The sequence below is a fragment of the Aspergillus udagawae genome (assembly GCF_001078395.1).
Source record: "Aspergillus udagawae IFM 46973 DNA, scaffold_8, whole genome shotgun sequence".
Taxonomy (NCBI): Eukaryota; Fungi; Ascomycota; class Eurotiomycetes; order Eurotiales; family Aspergillaceae; genus Aspergillus; species Aspergillus udagawae.
In genome coordinates, this window is record NW_025091271.1 from 1,093,612 (window position 1) to 1,119,172 (window position 25,561).

The following is a 25,561-nucleotide window of genomic DNA, read 5'->3' on the forward strand; positions in this document are numbered from 1 at the left end:
AACTCCTTCATCTATTTGCCATCAAGATTTATGAAAATACTCAGTGGTTTACTCCGTGCCTCTGGGAGGATTTGTATCATCTGGTTGATCGTGTCTCTCGAATCAAGTTAGTTTATTACGGCCCAGAGTAAGGTAGTAAGGTAGCACCTGCTGGAAAGTAATTACGATACCATACTACCATATCTGACGGACTGAGGGCCCAAATGGGCACCGTTATGTTGCACTCTCCCAAACAAAATCATAATCTGGTAGTATCTATCACGGTATCGCCATCCTATTATTTTTGCTTTCCCTATTTCCGTTTTTACTCTTTTTTATTGAAGTTTACATTACTTCTTTTTGGATTCATGCTCGAGATCAACTATCTTCATCGTCTTTTTTGCCTCGCTCCCTCCTTGCAGTTGTTATCGTTGCTTCAAGTAGTTCCCTTTACTCCTCCCTCCCCCTTGGGACAATCTCTTCTGGAATGGACACGCGTTGATCCATGCTCCAACCATCTATAGTCCCCGTCACCCTCCATTGACTACGACTGACGACTGTTACTACGGTACTATTCCATAATATAATAATAATACTACTCTACACTCACAACGGACCCTGACCTGAAACTAATCTTGCTTGCTACGACCTCTACAACAACAATCTCACCACCACCATCAAGTTGGCGGCCTTCGTGCAACTACAGCATTGAACCTTTCTTTTTTCCCGCCTGGCACTCGTTCTGTGGAGAGTCTTGTCCATCTCTGTTGATTTGATTGTTTCTATTCCTCCGTTGCTTGGGCATATTCTCCGTACCTTCCACTTGGACTACCTTATTCTCCATCTTACCTCGCCGCTCGACACCTGCAAGGAAAGAAGGTGGCTCCACATTGCCAGTTGAACAAGGATCTAACTTGACACTTTCATTGGTGTCACCTTCGTTCTTCTACATGCTACTGGGCTCCATTGTCAGGAAGGAACCTGGACTTTCTTTGGCAACGTTCACTTTCTCGTGGACGCACTCGTTCTGAAGCTGAGCTGTCAACCTTCTAACCACCCATCAGCCTCGGTGGGCTTCAGTGGCTCTATTATTTACTCCTCTGCTCACCCCATACTTTGCCCGAGTCTTCAGATGCATCGTTGTATAAATCGGTATCAGCCTCGTCTTGTCTTCCACTATTAAACATCGTCCCATCTGTTGTCCGTCTGCAGACTTGGCTGTACGTATTGTCGCTTTTGTTGGCCTCCTTAGGTAAACTGCTAGCGTACCATCGTTGCCGCTCCAGCCATGACAGCCCCTCTAATCAAAGTCCTGCACAGGATGCAGGAGCTCTTCTCCAACATTGTCGCTGCATTAGAGGCAATGATCTTGTTCCCTTCATTGTTCCGGGATCCCTCGCGTAAGCGGCGGAAGGCTTTTCATGGCGCCTACTGGCGACGTCGGACGCTCGATAATTTTGCCGAGGAAGTCGACCGCCTCTTCACTGCACCATTGTCTTTGCGCAGTATGATTATCATGTCAGAAAAGATCCGAGAACAATTCAAGTCCTGCCTACAGTCCAGCCCGGTGTGCATGTTGCCATCATACAATCATGCCCTGCCGTCAGGAACTGAGAAAGGGACGTATCTGGCTTTGGATGTCGGGGGATCGACATTCCGGGTTGCCTTGATTGAATTAGGAGGCGCAGGAGCAATGAAGATCCTTCAAGAGTCCACATCTCCAATCGACAACGATGTGAAGCTGTTGGAAGGCACCTTGTTCTTTGATTGGATGGCCGAGAAGATTGAGTCAATGCTAAGTGCGGTGGGTGCTGACTATGGTCGAGAAGCCGTGCCTCTCTCAATGGGATTGTCATGGTCCTTTCCGATTGAGCAGACATCCATCAGCAGTGGGCTAGTGATTCATATGGGAAAAGGTTTCTTGTGTTCCAACGGCACGCTTGGACAGGAGTTGGGGGATTTGATCGTCCAGTCGTGCCGGAGACGCGACCTCAACGTACGAGTCGACGCAATAGTGAATGACAGTTCCGCAGCGCTTCTTTCGCGAGCGTACGTCGACCCCAAAACGCGCATGTCTCTAATCCTCGGAACTGGCACCAATGTTGCGATTCACTTTCCTGTGCGCGAGATAGGTTTAATGAAGTTTGGCACCAGACCGCCAGGTTGGTTCGATTATGCCAAGCATGTGATTATCAACAGTGAGCTGAGTATGTTTGGTGGTGGAATTTTGCCCATGACCCGATGGGATGACATCCTCAACCGGACTCACTTACGGCCCGATTACCAGCCATTGGAGTACATGGTTACTGGACGCTACCTGGGTGAAATTGTCCGACTCATCATCGCAGAGGCAGTCGAAACTGCGAACTTGTTTGGAGGCGAGCTTCCTCATTCCATGCGTGACCCTTACTCCTTCGATACCAGCATTGTTGCATTCCTCGAAGCAGACACGTCACCATCACTGGTCCCTTCAGCAGCTCTCCTACAGAAAGAGCATACGTTCCCAGCGTCTCCATCCGTCGAAGACCTGCGTTTCTTGAGACAAATTTGTCAGATCGTATCGAAACGCGCAGCGGGTTATCTGGCAACCGCGATTCACAGTATGTGGTGCCTACGCAATGATGCAGAATTCTCCAGTCCGACAGAATCAAAAGCATCCTCTGTCAAGGATACTCAAGAAATCACGATCGTGGAGAGTGAAGAAGACTCTCGGAGTTTGTCAATCGCATGTGATGGTAGTGTCATCAACAAGTATCCCGGCTTCAGAGATCGCTGCCAGGACTACCTCAACCAGCTCACCCAGCAAACTAATTCGTCGCAGGGATCGTTAGATCCTGCTTCGAGTCCTTATATTCGTCTTGAACTAGCGCCAGAGAGTGCTATCTTGGGGGCTGCAGTAGCAGTTGCCGTGGCTGTGGCGGATCAGAAGCAAGAATAAGGGGTTCTCACTCTTGTGGAGACCAACACTTGATGCTGTCTCTTTACCCTCCATGCGAGACGTGCCTTTCATACTCTTGATCTCTTTTCCCATTGCCTTTCAACTTGCATTGACGGTGTTTTGCGTATGGTCTACTGTTGTTGTTATCCTCACGTTTCCACATCACGCGCTCTCTTTTACTTGCGATTCCGCGATTTGTTTGCTATTGCATATAGGGCTCGAAGGGACAGATGAAGCAAGGGTCTCTAGGCGTCCGGTATAGAGGGTTCGAACTGGCGGTGTGTGGCTTAGACTTTCGATGTACATAATGATAGCCACAGATCAAAAGCATCGGGTCTTTCTAAGTCGATTGATCGCTGTTCATTGTGTTTGGACTGCAAGATAACGTACGAGAAGGGTTGGAGTGCCACCGAAGGAAGTTAACTCGACCCTCTTAACGCTTCTGAGCGGTAGAACTATAGCCACAGGGCAGAGCCAACAACCGAGCAATGGTGCATCGCACGAGTCAGATTGTCATGGCTGTGAAATGCCAGTCCATCGATCTGGACCAAGGTCGAATGCAGTCATTATTTGATGGAAAAATGCAATGACTTGGGAGGACAAAAGACTCATTCCTTGCAGAGATCTTGCAGCAACTCCAGCATTCGACGCTGGAGCACAGACAATTCGTCCCTCGAGAGCAAGGTCTGGTGTTGACTGGCCGACTCACTGGATTGATGGCGTCTAGAAATTCCGTGTTGCGAAGCTTTTGGTGCGTCAGAGATCAGGCTTTCCTTGATGGTGAAGAAGGGAATCCCCAGACTCCGAAGCTCGAATGTCATCGCTTCCGCCATTTGTTTGGAAGCTCTGTAGACCTTTGCATTGTAGTTTGTCAACTCTGCTTGATCTTCTTCGACTGTCTGAACGAGTAGGCGTGAGTTTGATTAGTTTAGGTCTGGATAAAAAGGTCCTCTTCCTTCCTTTCGCGGTAAGGAGGCATATAACATACCGAGACTTGTTTTGTATCATCGACCGGTGCCCCAACAGAGCGCCTGGAGAAGTCACATCAGTACAGCCGCAGGAATGTGTATGCCGCTGGACAGACTGAACGGGCTATCGCAGGCAAGGATCGATGGTTCAGCAAAGACTCACAAAACTGCATCTAGCTCCTTCTTCTTGTCTACACGAGCCTTCTGCTTCTTGAGCAAAGCTTCTCGTCCTTGCCACCACTGTCTCTCGTGGTCGTGCTGGCTTTGAATCAGTCGTCGAATTCGTCGTTGTGCGTCTTGATTTTGCGATACTGCCCGCATCACATGTTGTAGTGCGGCAGGCCATGTGGTGATGGAAGAAGAGTCCGCGATACTGCTTGGTGCTTTAGGATGCAGAGGAGCTTTAGCTGAGGGTGCATGAGCCCCTGTGGTTCTCTGATTTGAATGTACTTGGGCTACAGGAAATGAGGGTGAAGCTTCTGCAGGCTCATACGTGTCATCTTCCTCGTCCTGCGTTCCTTGCTGAACGGGGGGATAAGACGTTATATGGGCAGAAGGAGGATGGTTTTGATAATCCTGAGGGCTTCGATTATTTGATAGAGCTGATAGCGTCCTCAAAACAGACGTCAGATCTGCGGAATTGTATCCCTCCGCATTCATTGTCGATGGAAAGGGAGCAATCAGACAGCCATATGCTGAAATGATCAACAACGGTTAATTATCAGACTTACATCCATAGGATGATTAAACGGAATGCGTAGATTCTACGCGGAAGAAATACCTCAGCAATGGACGTAGATGTGCTTCTGGAAGTATGGGATGACATCTGTCTAGTGGGCGAAGTGCGGGCCTTGGGTCTCCTTCTGTCCATCCCTCCGCTGAAATTTTCCGGTCTAACCTCTCACGCCGCTTGTGCTGCTTCCGCGATCTGCCACCTGCGCTGCCCTTGCAATTTGCCGAAAGAACACTATAGGTGACGTCAAAAGATACGTGGCTGGAGAGGGGAGCCTGTTTATATTACATACGGCAAACAGAAAAGAAAAACGAGCGAATCGAAACAAATTGATAGGAATCCCGTCCCGATACCATGTCCAGATCCGCCGCCGACGCGACACGATTCACAGCCACAGGGCCCTATGCCAGCTCTAAGCCCGGCGGGACACCGTACAAGCTCCCCAGCTTCATGGCAGAGTCCAAGAAAAACACAGCACAGGGACCCGGCGAAAGACCAGAGACTCCGAAGGAAAAGGTCGAGCGATTGCGAGCCCAAGCACGGGCGGCTCGGCTGGCCCAGTCAACCACGCGCGTCGATCAGATGATTGATGTAGGGCGCAGATTTGCGAACAAGGCGCATAAGGTCATGGTCTACAGTTTGATCACCGCGTCCGGTAGGTGTTTAGGAACCATGCCAAGCGGCAACGCTTCAAGCTCAAGACTTGTTGATTGCAGGTGAAGGTTACGGGATGGTCGGGATGTGCTAATATGTTTTGTCTCTGACTAGGTATTTGCGGAGTTCTCACGGTTTATTCTATGGTCTCCTTGACACTATACAACCGTCGTCAGCGAGTGTTGTGGGTTGAGAGGGAAATGCAGAAGCTGCAAGATGCAAAGGCAGCTTATGCCAGCGGGTCAGCAACACCAGAGCAACTCGAGTTAGTCAAGAATGAGGAAATTGGCGAAATTATGAAGCGAAAGAAGGAGGAAGCGAAGGCTCAGAGACCTTGGAACCGGGCCAAAGAATACTTGTTTGGTGGGCTAAAGCAGGACGAGACCCCGTCCGATCTATCTTCAAAGGTTGACGGGGCCGCCGATAGCAAAATGGGAGTGCTCGAGGCCCTCAACGCGAAGGCTGCGGAAGCTTCTAAGCCTAGGACAGCCGCCGAAACAGTGCCAATGCCGGCACAGCCAGGACAGCTGGATGTTCTTGCTGAGAATGTGGAAACCGCTGCGAAGCAGTCAACACGAAGCTGGAAAAGCTGGTTTACCGGAAGGTGAAAGTGACATATACCTACCAATAAAGCAGAATCGGGCATAACTTCGACTTCTCCGCGCTCTATCTTCCGATGATGTTGCCGATTGTTCCTATTATTCTTGCATGGCATGTGTCTCAGTCTCTCATCTCCTTTCATTTCCCATCATTTCCCAGGGGTTGTGGCGTCTGTATACGGTGTCCCTTGAGCTTTCTGCCTTGCCTTGACCTATGTAATACTGGCTCACTCTCTTACTGTGTACATATACTCTGCTTCCACCTTGGTCACTTGGCTCCGCTATCTGTGCTTAAAGAATAGATCATCAAGTGTGGGTCTATATGTACAAAAGACCATTTACGAGTTCCTATATCATTGTATGCTGTCTACCCACTGAAAGGAAGATCGATTTGTGGCCTGAAACGCCAGTTGCTCTCTCAGGAATCAAACGTTATTAAGAAGCCCAAAAACATCATCAAATGGAAAGACAAGGCTCAGTAAACTTTTGCTTCAGTCTGGTTACCCAACCCCAAGGGAGAAATACTTAGAGAGCTCATGGAAAATAATCGTCGCCAAATTTTGACAGAAGGGAAAATAAACCCTAGGTGGGGAATGGTACGATGGCCCTGGTATCTGAATCAAACTGAGCGCTTAGATGGGTCACCAAGGAAAATATGCCTCGGAAACTGCCCCAAGGGAACTGCTTATTGCGAGACACCATTCGATTTAGAAGCTTTGACGGTCCTTCTGGTACGGACTGCATCAGCGAGGTCCTCCAACACAGTAACAGTTGTTTCCCAGTTGATGCAAGCATCCGTAATGCTGACACCTTTAAGAAGTCCTGAGGGGCCCTCAGGGGGCACTTTCTGGTTGCCTTCATTGATGTTGGACTCAATCATAACACCAACAATGGCGTCTTCGCCCTCACGCAGCTGGTCTGCCACCTCCTTAGCAACGAGAGGCTGATTGCGGTGATCCTTCTTCGAGTTTCCATGAGAGCAATCCACCATGACCACCTCGCGCTGCTTCTTGGCCCGCAGGGCCTCACGGGCGCCCTTAATGCTCTCTCGATCGTAGTTCGTTCCCTTATTACCACCACGAAGAATCACAAAGCCGTGCTCATTTCCTGACGTCTTGGTGATGGCAGCAAGGCCCTGCTTGGTCACGCCGAGGAAACGGTGGGGGTGGGAGGCAGCACCAATGGCGTCGATGGCAACAGTGAGGTTACCGTCCGTACCGTTCTTGTAGCCAATAGGAAAACTCAGACCAGAGGCCAACTCACGGTGCAGTTGCGACTCGGTAGTACGGGCACCAATTGCTCCAAGAGAGATGAGATCGGCAAGGTACTGAGGGGAAATGGTATCGAGCATCTCGCTAGCAATGGGCATTCCCATACCAGTAAGATCAGCATAGAGCTTACGAGAGACGCGCAGACCTTTGTTGATGTTGTAGGTTTCGTCAATATCCGGGTCGTTGATCAGACCCTTCCAGCCAACTGTTGTGCGAGGCTTCTCCAGGTAGGCACGCATAATCACACAGAGCTCTCCAGAAAGCTTTTGAGAGAGCTCCTTCAGCCGGGCTGCATACTCGAGCGCTGTAGCGGGGTCATGAATCGAACAGGGACCTACAACAACCAGGAGGCGGTCATCCCGTTGTTCAATGATCTCAATGGCCTGGTTACGGCCAGATCGGACTGCTTCAATCGCATGGGCAGGCTGTACCAAACTTGTCAGTCCCAATGTTATATGTTTCACAAATATGGTTCATTTGGCATTTTTGAAGAGGGTTTTGTAGTCCCATATTGTTTGAGGCTCGGGCAGGACCAGCGAAAAGGAGAATCACCGATAAATGGTGTGACTCACAGCAGGGATCTCGGACTGAAGGAACTGGGGGGAAAGCAATGGGTCGTATCCCAGGACTGAATAGAAAAGATCAATTGATTAGAGAGACGAGTAGATTCTAGTATGACAAAAAAGAGACGCTTACCACGAGTGTCCTCGTTGACCTCAGTAGTTTTGACGAGGGGCATGATTTATCGTGGGGTTACAGCGATGTCGGAGTCGAAAAAAAAAAGTTCCTTTTTTGAGAGCTTTGAGGGAAGGCAGAGGAGGTTGTTTTTGTAGTCAAAATCCAAAAGGAAGCAGCAAAAAATGATGAACAAAAGACTCCAGAACCAATCGAAAAAGTGATGCCAGTCACAAGGTAAGATGGTGATATGGAAGTGGTTATTTATGCCAGATGGGATTCAAGTAGAGAGAGGTATAGCAGAAGAGTAAAATTGCAGATCGGGTATCCCAAGTGGGGAAACAGAATGATTCACACAGACAAAATCATGCAAACCAAATAGTAAGCTGACCACTTAGAAAACTGGTATTGTAATTACTCAGCCGGTCGCATGGAATCTGGATGTTGTACCTAGGTACAGAGTACTTTTAAGTACCTAGCTAGTGTATCTTAAAGATGTCAAGCATACCTTATATTTCCGTGCCGTTAGGTACCTGGTACTTTCATGAAATTGTACAGATGTCAGATCTTCTACTTGCTTCGAGAATAAACTCCATTTCCCTTTCTATTGTTAATTAAAATGACAAAGATAAGATTCAGTGTTATCAGAGTCCATACTGCGCTTCTAACTCGTCGGTTCGTGACTTTAGCATTGAACTTGTGCCACTCCATCGTCATTCCCTGCTCCGTACTCCGACGCCTCAATTGGATCCAGTGAGAATTAGATGTACCTTATGGTTGTCACTGTACCCTAGGTACCTCAGCTATTATTCTGTAATCCACTCACCGCACATTGTCCACCACCCAGGTAATCAGTCGTAACACTGAGTTGGTGTAGTACTTGATGTCGGCTAAAGAAGTCTAGACACCTACGAAGTCCCTTACTGATTGGAGGTCAATTTGAAGTAAACTCGAGTTTCTTGATCTGACTAAAACTGAATGACTGTTTTCAGTCATCACTAATGCAGGTGACGTGCGCAGTCCTACATGGTAAGGACTTAAATGTCCTTGAGAACAAAACTCGAAGTAAAACTAGTAAGATGAACAGAGCTGAATACTGGAAGTACACATGAATGCAGGTTCAGGCTGGTTACAAATTAGACAAACTTATATTATAAACTAAGACTTACTGAGGCAAGAAGGCCACAGACTAGGTACCTTTGAATCTTGTAAACAACGAAGAGGTGCAGGGGCTACTTCTGTCTACCAACAATATGGTCAGAGGTAGAGAGGTAATATGAGCATAATGCTAGGAGGGTAATCGATATAGTGGTCTACCTTAGCAGCCGATGCGTACCTCTCTAGCAGCTTCGATAAGTAGTCATGATAAGCAAAGCATAAAATTGTTCTCCACTTCGGTCCGCTACTCCGCTTTCGAGGCTAAGACACAGAGAGGAAGCTCAGTCTTAGGATCGTAGTACCTTGTGGATTGGTGACCAACTACGGAGTAGTCCAGACTAGGTTGCTCAGAGCTCCCATACAATGCCAGCTTACTGATTTGCTTCCTCTGCATCATTCTCTTCACCGTTCTTGTTGATGTGTATGCTGGCCTCAAGTTAGTGAGGTTTCTCACTGCCCCTTCCCATTCAAATATTTCAATCAATGCATTTCGACTGAATGCAGGCTTAAACATCCATTCTTAATCCATTCTGGTTGAATAATCACATTATACCTTGACTTTTCTCTACCCCGAAGGGTCACCGTCTTTCAGTGGGATGATGAGAAGGTCATGTTAGGGTTCTCAAAACGACAGAGGGAGCCAGATGAGCTGACGGGCGATGATAAAAATGGGCTCAGGGGGAACAAGGTCCGTATTCTTTCCGTGATGCCATGCTCTTTTGGTTGAAGCAAGGCAAATATTGCCGCATGCCCGATTGACGTTGCACTTTCTTTTGCCTGCAAGCCATCCACCCTACAACTACTAATAGTCGCGCGTCCAGAAACCACGCCCTCTAGCCTTGCGCACCTCGCCAGATAATCTCCGAGGACTCTCCTATACTGAAGCTTGCCAGGCGTCAAGTCGACAGGGGATATCTACTTTAACTCCTGCCGAGTCGTCAGATGATGATGACGATGGCGTCATTAGAACGCTACGCGATCCTACAACGGCAGCCGTAAACACCTCGCGTTGTGTTCCGCAGATCCTCGACTCCTCCGCTCCGATATTTAGCACGACGATGGACGTCGACAGCATAGGCGACACCTATAACTTGGCTAGCAATGAGATTCCGCACGACTGGCCAGGCAGCACGCCTCGCACCGGAAGCGTTCAACCATCACCAATCCCGCACAATCTTGTCAATCAGTTCCTCAACATCAGCGAACAATCTAAAGGATTCAGTATGTCCGAACATAATTCCGCAGGAAATCCGACCGCGCAAGTGATGGATCAGGCCTTCGTGGGGTCTAGAGATAAGATTGGCCCTCATGAAAAGCTGTCTACTGAAAGTAGTCAAGAAGCTTTTGGTTCCACTCAGCGTCTCCCAAGTCCGATCAGCGAGGGCGATAACGCCATTTCTCATGGAAAGTGCTCTATGAGTGATGCTGAGATGACAAGTGGTGCATCTCGATCAACATCCCCGGCGCTCTCCCCATTTCAACGAGACCCCTCGCAGTGGTTCGGCACGACTGGGTCACAACAGCAAACCACACGGTCTGGCTATCCAAACGGACCCCATTTAAGCAAGAAGAAGGTATCCTTTGCCATGGGATTTCGAGCTGATTGCGACAAATGCCTGCGCAAAGTTCCGGGACACTACAGCCATATTATCCGCAACTGACGTCTCTTGTCCGACTTACGACAACCTCACATGTAACAATCCCTCATTCCCCACCATGCGACCTTTCTAATGATACCTGTCTTACTATCATGATTTATCTTCTTGAGTGCTCATGAAACCAATATACCCATGGAAGCAACGATTCAGAGACCGCAGAACTTCAAATGTTTGAAGGATTGGGCCACGCAACCCACATATATCAATGCTCAATAATCCCAATGAATGAAAACTTCGACCGTTCCGTTCTACACGATCGTACCCAAGTGGTCCAGGCGAGGTAAGACATGTAGATAATGTAGATTCTTGAAGTCACTTGATCTCGTTTCCGACAAGCCGATCCGAGACCGATGACGTAAGCCACCGCATCCGATTAGTGGTAGGATTTCACCCAACCAGATATCCGAAAGGACAATGGTTGCTTGATGTGTAAGACGAGCCAGATGACCTTCAAAATCGTTGAGTGGGCAGGAAACATACGAACAATATGAATGGGACGTGAATATGACAACAAGGCCTTCAGTGTTGCGCGTGGTGCGTTTTTATGAACTATAACATCCCCCGCATCCTGCCATCCTCAGATTGCCTCCGCAGCCTTCGCTAGTTTATTCTGTCGGCGGCAGATCCCTTAGCCGAGCTTCTTTGCCGGCAGTTCAATGGGAGCTTCAACGCCTCGACTAGGCATGATCGGTCCCGAACCCCGGAATCCAGCCGGGTAGCGTCTTTTATATAAGTTTTCGCTGGGTCCTGACCTTCCTGGACTAGTTGAGGCGAAAGCAATTAATCCTGCTCTCTGAAGGTGTTTTGGAGGATACATGGTCACTGTCTCGACCACACAACTTCGCCCACCTTGACTCTCTCGGAACCCAGAATAATCTCAACAGGCGCCAGTCTCCGATTGTGTCGGCGACAGACCACTTTCACAGACGTCCAAATGGCTTCTCCTGTGCCCCGCGGCCTTCGCCAGGTCCTCCAGAAGTCCCCTTCAGATATCGTCATTCTCTCCGCACTTCGCACACCAGTAACTCGCGCGAAGAAGGGTGGATTCAAGGATGCTTATCCCGAAGAGCTTCTTACCCACGTCCTCAAAGCAACTCTCGAGGCGAACCCGAAGCTTGACCCAGCTCTGATTGACGATGTCGCTATCGGCTCGGTCCTCCAGGAACTAGGCGGTGCCAAAGCAGGGCGCATGGCTCAGATCCACGCCGGCTTCCCCCACACAGTGCCTTTCCACACAATCAACAGGCAATGCTCGTCCGGCCTGGCCGCCATCACAGCCATTGGTAATGGAATTCGGGCAGGTGCACTGAACGTCGGCGTTGGTGGTGGGATGGAGTCTATGACCCGGAACTACGGGTCACGTGCTATCCCAACAGTATTATGGCCGGAATTGAAAGAATCGCCATCCAAGGATGCTAGAGATTGCATTATGCCTATGGGAATTACTTCAGAGAACGTCGCCGCCCGGTATGGTATCTCGAGGGCGGACCAGGATGCCTTCGCGGCCGAGTCACATAAGAAGGCTTCAGCTGCCCAAAATGCCGGCCTGTTTGACGCCGAAATCGTGCCAGTCAAGACCCTTTCTTTTGACCCTGAAAATCCTGATGCGGCGCCCAAGGAGATTACCGTGACAAAAGACGACGGTATCCGTCATAACATTTCTGCTGAGAAGATGGCAACTTTGAAGCCTGCCTTCAAGGCAGATGGCACTAGCACCGCTGGAAACAGCTCACAGGTCAGCGATGGTGCTGCTGCTGCTTTGTTGATGCGCCGTTCTACCGCTACCGAACTTGGCTTGACAGCTTCAATCCAGGCTCGCTGGGTTGCTACCGCTGTGGCTGGATGTGCTCCTGATGAGATGGGTGTGGGACCCGCAGTCGCCATACCCAAGCTTCTTGAACTTGTCGGCATGAACGTTTCCGACGTCGGTATCTGGGAGATCAACGAGGCTTTCGCATCGCAGGCTCTTTACTCTGTGCGCAAACTTGGAATTGACGAGGCCAAGGTTAACCCCAAGGGTGGTGCCATTGCGATTGGTCACCCCTTGGGTGCTACCGGTGCCAGGCAGCTCGCCACTTTGCTACCTGAGCTCCAGCGCACTGGACAGGATGTTGGTGTAGTCAGTATGTGCATCGGAACTGGCATGGGTATGGCGGGTATGTTTGTTCGGGAGTAAATGTGTTGTGTTGATTCCATGTCGTAGGGTATTTTTCAATTGCGGTGTATCTTTATTATATAACGTAAAGACTTGTATATACATCATAGCGTTAAATTAGATATCCCTTTGCTATGCTCGGCAATCTCTCTATCCTTCTACCCAAATGATTGTTTGAATTTCCTCCAGATTAAACCATAAACAGTAAGTAATGGGCATATGCGGTCTGGTTGTTGTGCCAAGACTACCTATTCTTTGAGTCACGTGATATGCCCTTCCGAAAGATCGCTCGGCATCGAGAAACTTTTCGAAAGGCTGTAGATAGTCAACCATTTCCGCAACGCCTCAGCCATGCGTCAATCACTGCGGCTATTGAACCTGGAGGTGTCACCCCTCCAAGGGTCCAGGTCACTTTACGTTTGTTCAATCTGTAGACAGGACGTGCGGCCGCGCCCCGTCGTTGTCCGTCAATTCCTGCGAAATGCCTCAAACGCAACACCTCTCACCGAACGAGTGCGCCGCAAGATTTGGGGAACAGACAATCCTCCAGGCTTGAAAGATCCGTATGGAGGTGAAGGTGTTCTCGAGCGGAAATGGAAGAAGCAGCCTGGGCAACCAGCGGAAGAACCGGCTCGCGAGTCCGCTGAAGCTCTTGAATCTCAGAGCGAGGATGTCTTACCTGATACCTACGAGGCTGCAACAACATGGGAGGGTCTTCCTCGCGTTGGTCATCTGGGGAAGTGGTCAGACCTTCCCCCTACGGAAGCTGATGTCTTCAACCCGTAAGTTTGCTACTCTTCCTCCACAGGGCACTCTTTTCGCGGCCGCGGCAGCTTCAGTGAACGAAAACTGACTGGGACTTCAGTTTCATGCTCAAGAAGAAATTGACCAAGGAAGGCCACCTTCATTTGGCCGCTCACCAAGCCGCAGTCGAACTCTGCCTGATGCATGCGCTGAAGAAGCCGCTCACGAAGATCTGCGACGTCGTGGAACATGAAAAGCCCGTTTTCAAACTGATCTGGAAGTGCAAGATCGAGCCGAATGCAGAGAGTCAATGGGGCCAATCTTTGGTCTATCCGGACGACGAGGCGAAGGATGTTCTCGCTTACATCTTCGAGCAGATTGGTGGAGGAGCTCATACAACCGCCGCACCAGCCGAGGAAGAAGTGCAAGAGGACGCTGAGACAGAACAATATGAGGAAACCGTCGAAGACTCAATGTCGCAGGCCCCCGCCCCTCCATTCTTCGGTTACCGTAGTGTGCAGGATAAGGGATTCCTCTCCCTGTCATTGAACGATCCAGAAACTAAATTTGCTGTAAGTCGTCTCACGTCCTTTGAGTTAGTATCTAATGAGGCATTATGCTGAGCTTCTGTTATCCATAGTTCCTGAAGCGACTGGCTCAATTGAGCGGTCACTATTTCCCCGATCCCGTCATACATTCCATCTCTTCAGTCAAGCAGGCCGTGGAATACCTGGAGGGAGTCGTCAATCCGAAACCCACCAAGTTGGCCGATCAACTAGCCAACAACCCCGAGCTTCAGCACCTGCCTAACGTCAAGCTCTTTACCAAGCGACAGACAGCTTTGCACAAGGATGAGGAATTGGGTCGGAAGAAGATCATTGAATCTGAACTTCGCGCAAGAGGCCTCTTTGAATAAATGTGTCTGGGGTTCAAAGTGTTACACTAAATATGTCATATAGTTTTATTAGGTAGCATGTTTTCTTTCTCTTCTGAATAGGGGAATATCTGTACAATACATGAAATATATTCTTTTGGAATATTTACAGCATCAAGTTAAGTCTTAAAGCGTCTATCGAATTTCGATTCATCAGAAGAGCCGGTACAGTAGCCGACAAGCATACCCCATTAACGCCGAACACCTTCAGGAAATGCATACATTAGAGTTCATTATCTCTTAGAGGGCATCGTGTAGCCTCTCGTCATGAAGTCACTATTTCTGGACTTGACTTCGCCAGAGCTTTTAGTAAAAAGACTGCTGATATTCTCGTTTGCACCCATCATTTTCCGACGCCGTTTCTTCTCATTCTCCTCTTCCAGGACTCGCGCGGTCAGCATCGCAGTTGAGGCGTTCTTGATACCATTTGATGCAGTGGGGGTCGGAGTCGAGGTATTACTTCGACTCAAGGCTGCAGCCCGATCCTTTTGTGACTGAGAAGCCAAGGCTGACTTGGAGTCTGCTTCGGTAGTGGCTTCAGTCTCAACTGAATCTCCATTGGCATGCTTCTTGCGCTTTTTAGAGCCAGGAGCTTTCTTGAGCGAATGAGTGAGCCCTTGTTCGGCTAGCTTTTGCGCCCTCGCTATCAGCCGTTGTTTGTCTGATTCTTTCGGTGGAAGGATTGGGATGACGTTATCCTCGGCGTAGGGCTCATTGCACTGTGCGTTCCGGACTGATTAGCAACAAGTTGGGGCGCTGGGATGTGGCTCAACAAACATACCTGTAGACACCTATCGTCCTTAAGCTGACGAATGGCTTCTTCAGAGAAAACATGGCCACATGGTACAAGGTAGACCGACTTCACACTCGGACCTAGCTGTTTAGCAGTCACGGGACAGATCCATGCTTCGCGTCTATCATGCTTGCTGGATGGGTGTTCGCCGCGCTCCGTATCGACTTCAAACTTTAGCTCAACGACATCACGAAGTCCTTTCACACGCCCGCATAAGACCTCTTCGCAGTCTGCTTTAGAGCCGATACCCTGGGCGTCGTCACCGGGAAGCAAGAATTCCAATATTGCATCCTTATTGTATAGATTACCGACACAGTCGGAGACAATCGGCCGAGCTAAAGGTTTATGCGACAATGGACAGGTGGTCCAAAAGTGTTCTTGCATTTCACGCTGGGCCTCTTTCACTTGCGCTGTGCTGGGCGCTTTTGCTGCCTCTCTGACGAGCTCGCGGCGAGTTGGGATACTGTACAAGACCATTACTTCTGGACAACACTACTGATGAAGCGCATCAAGAACACTTACCTGCCACCATCATTACCCATTTTTCCGTGATTAATTCAAGAAATATTGTATATAGAGTACCTGAGGGGTGGTTGCGACAATCGCATTCACAAATCAGTTGTTGCTTGCCACCGAGAATGATAGCGGGATGACTAAGGCGCAGGGCCATTCTCCCCAGATTGGATCTGCGGCCTTATCAACAGCTGGCCAGAAGCTCTCTCCGCATTCTTATAGGACAACTGTCCCAGGCACAACAAGGCATTGACGAGCGAGCTCAATGCTTCCATCATGATACTTTCTCAGGGAGTGCTCTTCTTTGCGAGCATAGCGGCATGCTCTACTGCCGCGGCTGCCGCGGGCGATGGAACAGCAAGACCTCGGGGGGTCGGTCCAGAATGTAAGTATACTATTACCATGAATCGTAGCTCATGTGAAGGCTCGGTTCGCCTTCCATGACGATTCAACCCTCATGAAAGCTCTGGTTATGATGTTTCCGTGACCACAATCATTATAGACCCCTTCATAAGTTACAAGGAAGCTAATGGCGCACATGGCTGTCACCAGTTGCCAAGTTCTACAAAGACACCACGACGTTCACCTGTATATCGAATCCAGCTTTACAGATCCCCTTCTCTGCCGTGAACGATGATTACTGTGACTGTCCGGATGGCAGTGACGAGCCCGGGACGTCAGCATGTTCTCATTTATCCCGTAATTCCCCACTGACGGCCGCCGATCGGCCGGGGAACAGCGACCTCGAAGTTACACTTGCCCTCCCGGGGTTTTATTGCAAGAATAAAGGCCATAAACCGTCATATGTTTCTTTCCAGCGAGTGAATGATGGTATATGCGACTACGAGTTCTGCTGTGATGGAAGTGACGAGTGGGCGCACATCGGGGGCACCAAGTGCGAGGATAAGTGCAAAGAGATTGGCAAGCAATGGCGCAAGCAAGAGGAAAAGAGAGCGAAGTCTATGACGGCTGCCCTCAAGAAGAAGAAGGAACTGCTCGTGGATTCGGGCCGACAGCAAAAGGAAGTCGAGGACCAGATCAAGAGACTTGAAGTTGAAATCCAGGCACAAGAGATGAAGGTGAAGGACATGGAGGCTGAATTTGAGGAGGTAAAGAAGCGAGAAGAGAGCAAAATGGTAAGGGGCAAGAAGGCAGGCAAGGTCAACATCCTTGCTTCCTTGGCCAAAGGACGGGTTGAGGAACTGCGGAATGCGCTGGTAGAGGTTCGCAAGGAAAGGGATGAGACTCGATCCCGGCTAAAAGAGCTCGAGGATATTTTGTCCAAGTTCAAGATCGAATACAATCCCAATTTCAACGACGAGGGTGTCAAACGAGCTGTGCGCAGTTGGGAGGAGTATGCTGCCAGAGAAGACGTGGGCAATCTCGGAAACAGCGTTCGCGACCGAGATCTGGATGAAATTGCCAAACCAGATGACGACACATCGGGAGTGAACTGGGAGCAGTGGGAAAATGAGGAGGACGAGACCGATACAGGTTCGTGCTTCAGCTATCATTGCGTATGCCGGTTCGGTTTCTGACCTTTGATCTAGTCTACAAGCTGGCGGCTTACCTGCCTCCTTCTGCTGTGTCGTTTGTGGAAGATAAAGTGATTTCCATTCGGCGCTTCCTCGAGGACAACGGCATTTTGCCCAAGAAGGAAGAAAGCTCGACTGCGGAATCCAAGGCAGTGGCAGAAGCTCGCGAGGGCCTTGAAAAGACCAAGACCAATCTTGCGGAACTATACACTGAGCTGAAAAACCATCAAGCCGATCTTGAAACCAACTATGGAAAGGCCGGCGTTTTCCGCGCTCTTAAAGGCGTTTGCATCTCCAAGGATTCCGGGGAGTACACATACGAACATTGCTTCTTGGATGAGACGAAACAGATTCCCAAGAAAGGCGGAGCGTCTGTTCGAATGGGTAAATTCGGTAGTATCGGATCCGTCAGCGTGGACGAGCTCAACGAGACCGGCGAGATTGTGGCCGAGGAACGGGTATCTCTTATGTACACGAATGGGCAGACCTGCTGGAATGGACCAGCTCGGTCAACCACAGTCATCTTGGAATGTGGCGAAGAAAACGAGATCCTCAAAGTGACGGAGGACGAGAAGTGTGTCTATTCCATGATTGTCACCACCCCGGCGGTATGTCCGGGTGGAGAAGAAGAAGGCGATGTGGCACCAAGACGCAAGGATGAATTGTAGAAGCGGATGTTGATCAGATCTTGGACTTTGGGTTGATGTATAGCGTTCGACTTGCATTATGGTTAATACAGGTTCAATAAGAGGCTTAGTCCTTTCTGCCTTGCCAGGTATTATTCCAAGATACACAGCGGCGACTTCAGAGGCCAGACACATGGTGAGGTGAATAATCAGACTAAGGGCTTTCATTGTAGAGGAATTATGCGCTATGTTTGATCTGTAAGACGATATGCATATACGTCTAAGATAGAAAAGCCCTCCCCTTCCTCCACGAAGGTGTCCTACCTTAAGAGTACCTCCATCTACTCCGTGCGTAGCCGAAGGCTTCGCATGTTTACAACCAGAGGAACCAGCTTTTGGAGGATCCACATGTAACTGTATGTCCACGTCCTTCATGGTAAGATATTCCTAATCCAACAAGCGTCAATCCATCAGGTGCTTATCAGTAGGTGTTATTTCCGACGCTTTCCAGACCATATCGAGCTTCGAACATAAGGGCTCAAATGTCGACCTTAAAACTTATGGTGACTACGTTAGTGAGCAGGCGTATATGCGTTTTCAATAAGATAGAACTTGAATTTCCTATCCTATCATGCTATAAAACAAGCGACTGAAAGTCGCTTCAATCATGCTGTGCCGGTCCATGGACTCACGCAGAGAGACAGGTAGCAAATCAACAAGGAACGAAAACACATCACAACCACGAGCCTCAAGACAACCCCCGGATTGGCATAGCTCACGAGGTCAACGATAGCGTACTTGGGGACATCGTGTCGGGAAATCCTGCAGGAACTGCATGATAATCGTCTTGTCGTCTCGAAGATGAGAGCCGGTGGGCTTAATGTGCAATTTAGTGCTGAGGATGGTTAGCTTCAGTAGAGACTAGGATTGACTGCGGATGTCTGGGAGATACGTACACCGCAAGAGGTGCACTTGCAGCCGTTGCAGTCGCTGGAGCAGCTGCAGGTGTTGCAGGAGCAGGGAGTCATTTTGATTGAGTTGGTCGTGAAAGAAGGGTTGCTTGAGGAAGATAAGCTTTGAGATTGTATTGTTCAGTTGATATAAGGCTCAGTATGAGAAAGAGAAGGAAGAAAATGAACAGGAAGAGGGAGGCAAGGGCTGCATTTATAGCCAGAGATGGTCTCTCTGTTGGAGGTGGTCAGTTATCAGTCAGTATGAGGGTATGAGGGTCAGGTCAGCCAGTCAGGTCTTTGCTTTTTTCTGTTTCGGGACGCAAAAGGTCAGTGTTGGAACTTGTTTCTGGGTATCCCCACGCCAATTTTGATTTGTTGTCAGATGATCCAATCTGATTTCGGTTTCCTGGGGTGCCTTGCTGGTGGTCAATGTGGTGCTAAACCGCCACTCCTGTATGTATACTGGTGGGAGTATACGGAGACGAGAGGAAAGAAAGCGATGGACCTTTGAGAGCATCATTCAGCATTTAGTTTCCGCACTGGGGTCTGCGCTACAGGTACACAGCCAGGATTTGCCTAGGCAGCTATCTAGGATACACCAGTATAGACAGAGCTAGGTAAGTGCATACTGTTGCTCCGGTCATCCATCGTACTAGCTGATGTTGATCACAGCAGAACCGTGAACAGGCCTCTAGGCGAGTGTCAAAGTGAGGCAGCAAGTAAGAAGGAGAGCTTGCGAGCCAATTACCGCTGAAATGCTTTCCCTGCCACGTAAGCATATTGTCTTGTTCTTGTTATTATGATTTCTTAGTAATGGGATGCTACGGTCTCCCACGCTCTTGCGAAGATAGTAAATCCTAGCAGTTCCTACATATATTTGTTTCAAAGTTGTACATACTAGTGTAGTGAACAACAGTTCAGTATGCATGTGCGTCTTGGTGTTAGAGATAAAGAGAATCCACTGTGACGATTAGGCGGATTCATTGTTATTTCCATCTCCTAAGCAGCTTTCTGCAAGGAATCTTCGATCGTGTTGATCTGGTAGGTAGAAGTTAGAGCAGAAGACCAGGCCACAGGCTGAGGCAAGAATCATTCAAGACTGCAGTCATCCCACTATTACTTTATTCAGGTTCCGTGAAGCATTCCATAATAGGTTCTCCTATGCAGCAGTGAGCTTGTGGAGCACCACGAGTGGGCGGTTATGCAGGCAGTTTCCTGCGCTGGCTGCCTTTAGGTAAAGCGCTTCACTGCCCCTCCATGACCCCTCCTCATACACCAAGATTTACAACGATGTCATTGGTTCAAAGATGGTATGCTTTTTTCTCCTCTTCCTACGACCACGTCAAAAGAAATATGGAGACAGGAAAAAACTCAGATGGATGGTAGGTATAGCATATACGGAGTAGCTCATATGGTGCTCCAAGCCTCCAACCGCGGGATCCGCGACAAAACTCGCACATGATGATCAGCTGGGGCCCAAGTAATAAGGAATCAGGCGCACTGAGCCTTTTAAGGTCCTGTATGAAGTGGTAAGATTGGCAGATTCGATGCAACTCCCCACAGTCGCACTGCATCGGAAGAGGATCGGGCAACTTGGTCACACGTTACTGATCTTATGATGATGGTCCGAAGGCTTTGAGCAGCCTTCGGTGGTTACTATCGTACTGTGCGTCATTTGAATTTCACTAACTGCTATGGGTATGCTGGAAGAATGTCTGAGGATAATCACGATAGAGCGTGCTCTATATCTCATGGTCATCAATGATGAGAATGAACCCAGGACATACCGCAATCTGTCGTTTACAAATTCGAATCTAGGCACTACTACTATATGCAACAAATATTTGGCAAGAGTAAGAGTAGAGTCCAGATAATGAGAGCAAAAAGGTTCTCTTTTCTTTATTGCGAATCTAGCCGAAGACTGTTGCTCTATCTCCACAACGAGGTAAACATAGTCTGTCCCCTAAGCTTCGCAGCATCCTCCCGAGAGGTAGCAAGTAAACCCGTCATCCGCTCTACCTCTTCTGCAACCAATAACCGTGTCAGTAGGAGTCCAGGATAGACAAGATATCAATTGAGATGTGAACGTACGGGGCAGTTGCATTGTCCAGCAGGGCACTGGCAAGAGGCTCCGCAGGTGCAGCCGTGGTCGCCTATCAGGAAGACGCTTCAAGTCAGTTGGAAGGTCAAAATCTCAAAAAGGACTCGTGCGAGAAGAAATGTAGATGAGGTTTGACAGCCTTAATTGATGAACGCAATCAAAAACTATCGCAAGCCTGATTGCAAAGGGGAATGAATACCCCGCTTCCCCTCATCTGACGACATAAACAACAAATGATTGATTGGTATATGAAGCAGGCACCTACTCATGATGATGATAGAAGTGATATAGAGAAGGGAATAGCTCTATTTGATCGAGTCGGTCTCGCAAGAAGTCTTTGTGTGAAGTTTTGGAGGTTGTCAGAATCTGAAACCCAAGCGCACGATGGGCGGGGTTGCTTTTATATAGGCCAAGGTTGGCATTCTTAGCCTACCCCCGAATAGTACATACTACGTCTGGCTTCAGCGACCTTTCCGCCACACCAACATCGATGTGAGCAGATTTCTGCACGTCGATGATCTTGAAGTCGCCAATAAGTTGTTCTGAAAGCATATTTCACAGTCTGGGAGTGGCTTTTCTGGCTACAACAAGGCATATCTTTTACATGAGAGGCCAGGTAACTGCCCATAAGCCCGACTCTTCTAGAACCAGTACGTTGACACAAATCTCAGATATTTCCCAAGCAAATTGTAGGTCTTCTTAAGTATAACGACTAGGGGGAACTTTGACGGAAGATTTCACCACCTTGCTGTTTGCAGTAATTAGTACCATTAGTCACTTCCATGTCTACGGACCCGATGACTCGCCCTATCTCGTGCCTGTGCGGCGATGCAGCGCAAGACATTTTGCTTGACTCGGCTTCTGACCTGTCGACACTAAATCTATGCCACTGCATCGACTGTCGAGCCATCACGGGCATGCTGTATTCCTCTTACTACTTCCTGCAGACTCCCGGCCCGAACTTGGATTGTCTTCAAAAATACCAGCAGTCGGAGTGTATCAGCCGCTATTTCTGCAGAACCTGTGGAGCTCATGTGTTCGCCCAGCTGGAAGCCACTGGCAAACTTTTGGTTGCAGCCGGAGTCCTATTGGAGAACCCCCCATCAGTTAGGTTCATACAGCATTGGAAAGCTGAAGATACCCGTGATGGCGGCTTAAGCTCTTTTCTGCCCGGAGACACCAAAGAAACAACATCAGCCTGCTGGTTAGACGCCGAGCAGAATATCAGTAACGGACACGCCGAGGAGAACCACAAGCTTGAGGAACAAGGTCATGGCTCTCACCGACTGCAGGCTCGATGTCACTGTGGGGGCATTGAATTCTACATTACACCGCCAGACTCGAACTCCGCCAAGCCATGGTCCCCTTGGCCAGATTTGATTGTTCCCTACCATTTGGCATCCCCGGAGAATACCGAAGACGCCAAGTGGTGGCTGCGAGATCGAAATACCAAATATTTGGTTGGGACCTGCGCCTGTCGATCATGTCGTCTGGCTAGTGGGTTCTCTATCCAGTCCTGGGCTTTCGTTCCCAGATCAAATATCATCTTCGACGACGGAAAGTCCCTAGTCTATGGCTTGGGGACAATGCAGCAACACGAAAGTCGCCCCGGCGTCTACCGGGAATTCTGCAGTCGCTGTGGCGCAACTGTGTTCTGGCACTGTCAAGAAAGGCCGGACGTCGTAGATGTGAGCACAGGTCTTCTCCGAGCCAGGAGCGGTGTCAGAGCTGAAGAATGGTTAGAATGGGCAACTGAGCGAGTGAGTTTCAAAGAAATGGCCTTGGATCAGGAGTTTATTGAACGATTGGAAGCTGGATTGAAAAACTGGGGTGAAAGTCAGAAGAGACCTAATACTTGAGGTCAGCATGATTTAGATCTCAACGGCATCATCGTTCCATTGAGAAGAAGATAGATAGGGTGTTCTTGTATAGAGCACTTCGACCCATAACTGAGTGTTTGAGCCAGCATGTCAGTATGTTAAGTGTGTCAGTGAATGTTGATAAGTTGCTACATACTCCGTATTTTGTTTCCATACATCATGCCAACTGATAACCGCCACCGCCTTCCCGATACGCTTTTTTCCTTCCGGCGGAATCAAAAATCGCAAAAGTGAGAATTCTTTGTTGTGCAACTTACCGTCTCCAATTCTTGTTTCATAATCTCATTTTCTCTGCGCATACTTGAACTTTACTAGCTGCGGTACAATCATGCCGCCAGCTTTCGAGTTTCGAGGCAACGACCGACGGTCGCACAATAACAACAATACAAGACATGAGTTCACTTTCCGATATGCACGACCCGGGACGGCCGAACGACCGCTCTTGACTACCAGAAGAGAAACCACTCCAGAGCCCATCTTGGGGGCTAAAATGGGAGATGAAAAACCGGCCATGAGATTTGCGCCGATTTCAAGCCTCAGTGATAGCGAGGAAGCCGAGATGGACATGTCTGACGATGATAAGGACGATGAGGCTTCGCACCCGCGTAAGAGGCGTGCGCTAGGAACAAATAATGCGATTGCTCCTACTCCTGCGCCAGTCACAGCTCCAAAATGGTCCAACCCAGATCCTTACACTGTCCTACCCCCGCCTGATGAGACTCTGGCGAAGAGGGTCGATGTCGTCAAGCTGATTCGTAAGGCGCGGATCGCTGAGAACGCCAAGCAGACAGCACCTGCGGATGCAGTGACGACCAACGAGGACTTTATCTCTTTCAGTGGCTTGATCGACGAAGAAGAAGCCAGGATGAAAGTGCCGGACAATGCTCCTTCGGGACCGAAACGTCTGCAAGGAAGAGACTCTGCTCTCGGGAGCCGGAAAAGAACACACGATGACGAGATAAAGGGCTACTCCAAGAAGACCGGACGGCCCATGGTCAGGTTCTATGATGATGCATCGATTATTGACGAGTGGAGAGCGCGCCCGAATGAGAATGCAACTCCTTGGATGTCGCTGATGGAGCCTTCCTTGCACCTGGGTTCTCGGCTGCACAATGAAATTTTGAGTTTCTACCACTGGGTTAAACCGATGCAGTATGAGCAGATTGTTCGAGCAGATTTGATTACAAGGCTGCAGGTAGCATTCCAGAATAGGTACTATGGTGTGCAACTTCGTCCGTTCGGCTCGTTCGCTTCTGGCTTGTATTTGCCCACTGCGGATATAGATCTTGTTCTGCTGTCATCAAATTTCATGCGCAACGGCATCAAGACTTTTGGTGAGCGTAAAGGGCAGATCTACGCTTTCGCGGCCTTTATCAAGAACCTTGAAATAGCCGTTCCCAATTCAATAGAGACCATCGCGCATGCGCGCGTGCCGATTCTGAAGTTTGTGGACAAGATGACGGGCTTGCGGGTTGACCTGTCGTTTGACAATGATAGCGGTCTCATCGCCAACAACACATTTCAAAACTGGAAATCGGAGTATCCGGCGATGCCCGTGATTGTAGCGGTGGTCAAGCAGTTTCTGCTACTGCGTGGCCTTAATGAGGTCCCAACTGGTGGTCTGGGAGGGTTCTCCATAACATGCCTCATTACCAGTCTTCTTCAGCATCTACCCCATGGTCACACAGCGCCTAATCTGGGCAGCATTCTCATGGACTTTTTTGAATTCTACGGCAATATTTTCGACTTCGAGAATGTTGGTATTCGCCTGAACCCGCCGGGTTATTTCAACAAGGTGAGTATCTGAATGCAAACTTGGGCAGGCCTTCCCATCCACTGATAACATGCTTCCTTTAGAGAGTGTACAAGGGATTCCAGGGTAATAACGATGCTCGTCTATCAATTGAAGATCCCAACAACCCGGATAACGATGTGTCGGGTGGAACTCGGGAAATTCAACTGATCTTCAAGTCGTTCTCGAAGGCATTCCAACTTCTTAAGGAACGTATGGTCTCCTCGGCGGTGTCTGGCGATACAAAAGCCAGCATTCTGCAAAGTATCATCGCTGCAAATTATGAAGAGTACACAGAGCAGCGTTCGCAGCTACGTGCGGTGTTTGAGACCCATCCCAGATTTGCACAGTATCGTCGAGCTCCCACCCCTCCGCCACCTCCGCCAGAGAGTCCTCCTCCACCTCCTGCCGACCTTGCTCCTCCGCCACCTAATCTGCCTACTAAACCTCCTTCAGCGAAATCTTCCAAAGCTCCTCCAGCGCCAGCATCCAAGGACTCCAAGGAGAAGATGACCAAGATGCAAAGAAAGCAACAAGCATCGCGAGAACGGGCCGCTCGTCTTAGACGTTTGCGCCCTGATATACCTGCTATTCCAAACTCCATCAGTAATGAGCAAGCCTTGAGTCTAGGTGGTTATAAAAGCCAATCTGAGATGGACAAAGATCTCGCAAGTCGAGAAAGAGAGACGGAATGAACCACTACAGTTGGACAGGTGAACTCTTGGCCCGAGATTTGATGTCAGATTTCAACGACCTTGATGCTTCCTTGCGATGCCCACGATCGGTGACATCCCTCTGTTGAGATCTATCTGGGTGACTCGATTCTTGTTTCTTTGTTCTCTCCAATTTATGCTCTCGTTTCATCGCCATTTGCATCAGATACCCGTGTTTGAGTATATGTG

General features: G+C 49.1%; 11 protein-coding genes across 11 annotated transcripts; 8 read left to right on the plus strand and 3 right to left on the minus strand.

Annotated features, from left to right (window-relative positions):
* Positions 1–1,267: 1,267 nt before the first annotated feature.
* On the plus strand, positions 1,268–2,917 carry Aud_009855 (putative hexokinase; the record flags this gene model as incomplete). Its single annotated transcript, XM_043294700.1, has 1 exon — positions 1,268–2,917. One exon carries the CDS (start codon positions 1,268–1,270, stop codon positions 2,915–2,917), a length of 1,650 nt encoding a protein of 549 aa, XP_043150635.1.
* A 608-nt stretch (positions 2,918–3,525) lies between these two features.
* On the minus strand, positions 3,526–4,545 carry Aud_009856 (uncharacterized protein; the record flags this gene model as incomplete). The annotated part of the gene is made up of 3 exons (XM_043294701.1): positions 3,526–3,816; positions 3,906–3,948; positions 4,049–4,545. 3 exons carry the CDS (start codon positions 4,543–4,545, stop codon positions 3,526–3,528), a joined length of 831 nt encoding a protein of 276 aa, XP_043150636.1.
* A 427-nt stretch (positions 4,546–4,972) lies between these two features.
* On the plus strand, positions 4,973–5,880 carry Aud_009857 (cytochrome c oxidase assembly protein COX14; the record flags this gene model as incomplete). Its single annotated transcript, XM_043294702.1, has 2 exons — positions 4,973–5,273; positions 5,387–5,880. The coding sequence occupies 2 exons, from the start codon at positions 4,973–4,975 to the stop codon at positions 5,878–5,880; spliced, it is 795 nt and encodes a 264-aa protein (XP_043150637.1).
* A 676-nt stretch (positions 5,881–6,556) lies between these two features.
* Positions 6,557–7,881, minus strand: Aud_009858 (3-deoxy-7-phosphoheptulonate synthase; the record flags this gene model as incomplete). Its single annotated transcript, XM_043294703.1, has 3 exons — positions 6,557–7,567; positions 7,715–7,770; positions 7,839–7,881. 3 exons carry the CDS (start codon positions 7,879–7,881, stop codon positions 6,557–6,559), a joined length of 1,110 nt encoding a protein of 369 aa, XP_043150638.1.
* Positions 7,882–9,585: 1,704 nt separating this feature from the next.
* Positions 9,586–10,636, plus strand: Aud_009859 (uncharacterized protein; the record flags this gene model as incomplete). Its single annotated transcript, XM_043294704.1, has 2 exons — positions 9,586–9,663; positions 9,785–10,636. 2 exons carry the CDS (start codon positions 9,586–9,588, stop codon positions 10,634–10,636), a joined length of 930 nt encoding a protein of 309 aa, XP_043150639.1.
* A 931-nt stretch (positions 10,637–11,567) lies between these two features.
* Aud_009860 (thiolase family protein) lies at positions 11,568–12,809 on the plus strand (the record flags this gene model as incomplete). The annotated part of the gene is made up of 1 exon (XM_043294705.1): positions 11,568–12,809. The coding sequence occupies one exon, from the start codon at positions 11,568–11,570 to the stop codon at positions 12,807–12,809; it is 1,242 nt and encodes a 413-aa protein (XP_043150640.1).
* Positions 12,810–13,139: 330 nt separating this feature from the next.
* On the plus strand, positions 13,140–14,448 carry Aud_009861 (mitochondrial 54S ribosomal mL50 protein; the record flags this gene model as incomplete). Its single annotated transcript, XM_043294706.1, has 3 exons — positions 13,140–13,570; positions 13,654–14,104; positions 14,173–14,448. 3 exons carry the CDS (start codon positions 13,140–13,142, stop codon positions 14,446–14,448), a joined length of 1,158 nt encoding a protein of 385 aa, XP_043150641.1.
* Positions 14,449–14,699: 251 nt separating this feature from the next.
* On the minus strand, positions 14,700–15,801 carry Aud_009862 (uncharacterized protein; the record flags this gene model as incomplete). Its single annotated transcript, XM_043294707.1, has 3 exons — positions 14,700–15,185; positions 15,248–15,722; positions 15,782–15,801. 3 exons carry the CDS (start codon positions 15,799–15,801, stop codon positions 14,700–14,702), a joined length of 981 nt encoding a protein of 326 aa, XP_043150642.1.
* A 247-nt stretch (positions 15,802–16,048) lies between these two features.
* On the plus strand, positions 16,049–17,975 carry Aud_009863 (putative protein kinase C substrate; the record flags this gene model as incomplete). The annotated part of the gene is made up of 3 exons (XM_043294708.1): positions 16,049–16,157; positions 16,325–17,266; positions 17,323–17,975. 3 exons carry the CDS (start codon positions 16,049–16,051, stop codon positions 17,973–17,975), a joined length of 1,704 nt encoding a protein of 567 aa, XP_043150643.1.
* Positions 17,976–21,769: 3,794 nt separating this feature from the next.
* Aud_009864 (GFA family protein) lies at positions 21,770–22,846 on the plus strand (the record flags this gene model as incomplete). The annotated part of the gene is made up of 1 exon (XM_043294709.1): positions 21,770–22,846. One exon carries the CDS (start codon positions 21,770–21,772, stop codon positions 22,844–22,846), a length of 1,077 nt encoding a protein of 358 aa, XP_043150644.1.
* Positions 22,847–23,195: 349 nt separating this feature from the next.
* Positions 23,196–25,354, plus strand: Aud_009865 (putative topoisomerase family protein TRF4; the record flags this gene model as incomplete). The annotated part of the gene is made up of 2 exons (XM_043294710.1): positions 23,196–24,662; positions 24,725–25,354. 2 exons carry the CDS (start codon positions 23,196–23,198, stop codon positions 25,352–25,354), a joined length of 2,097 nt encoding a protein of 698 aa, XP_043150645.1.
* Between the last annotated feature and the right edge of the window lie 207 nt (positions 25,355–25,561).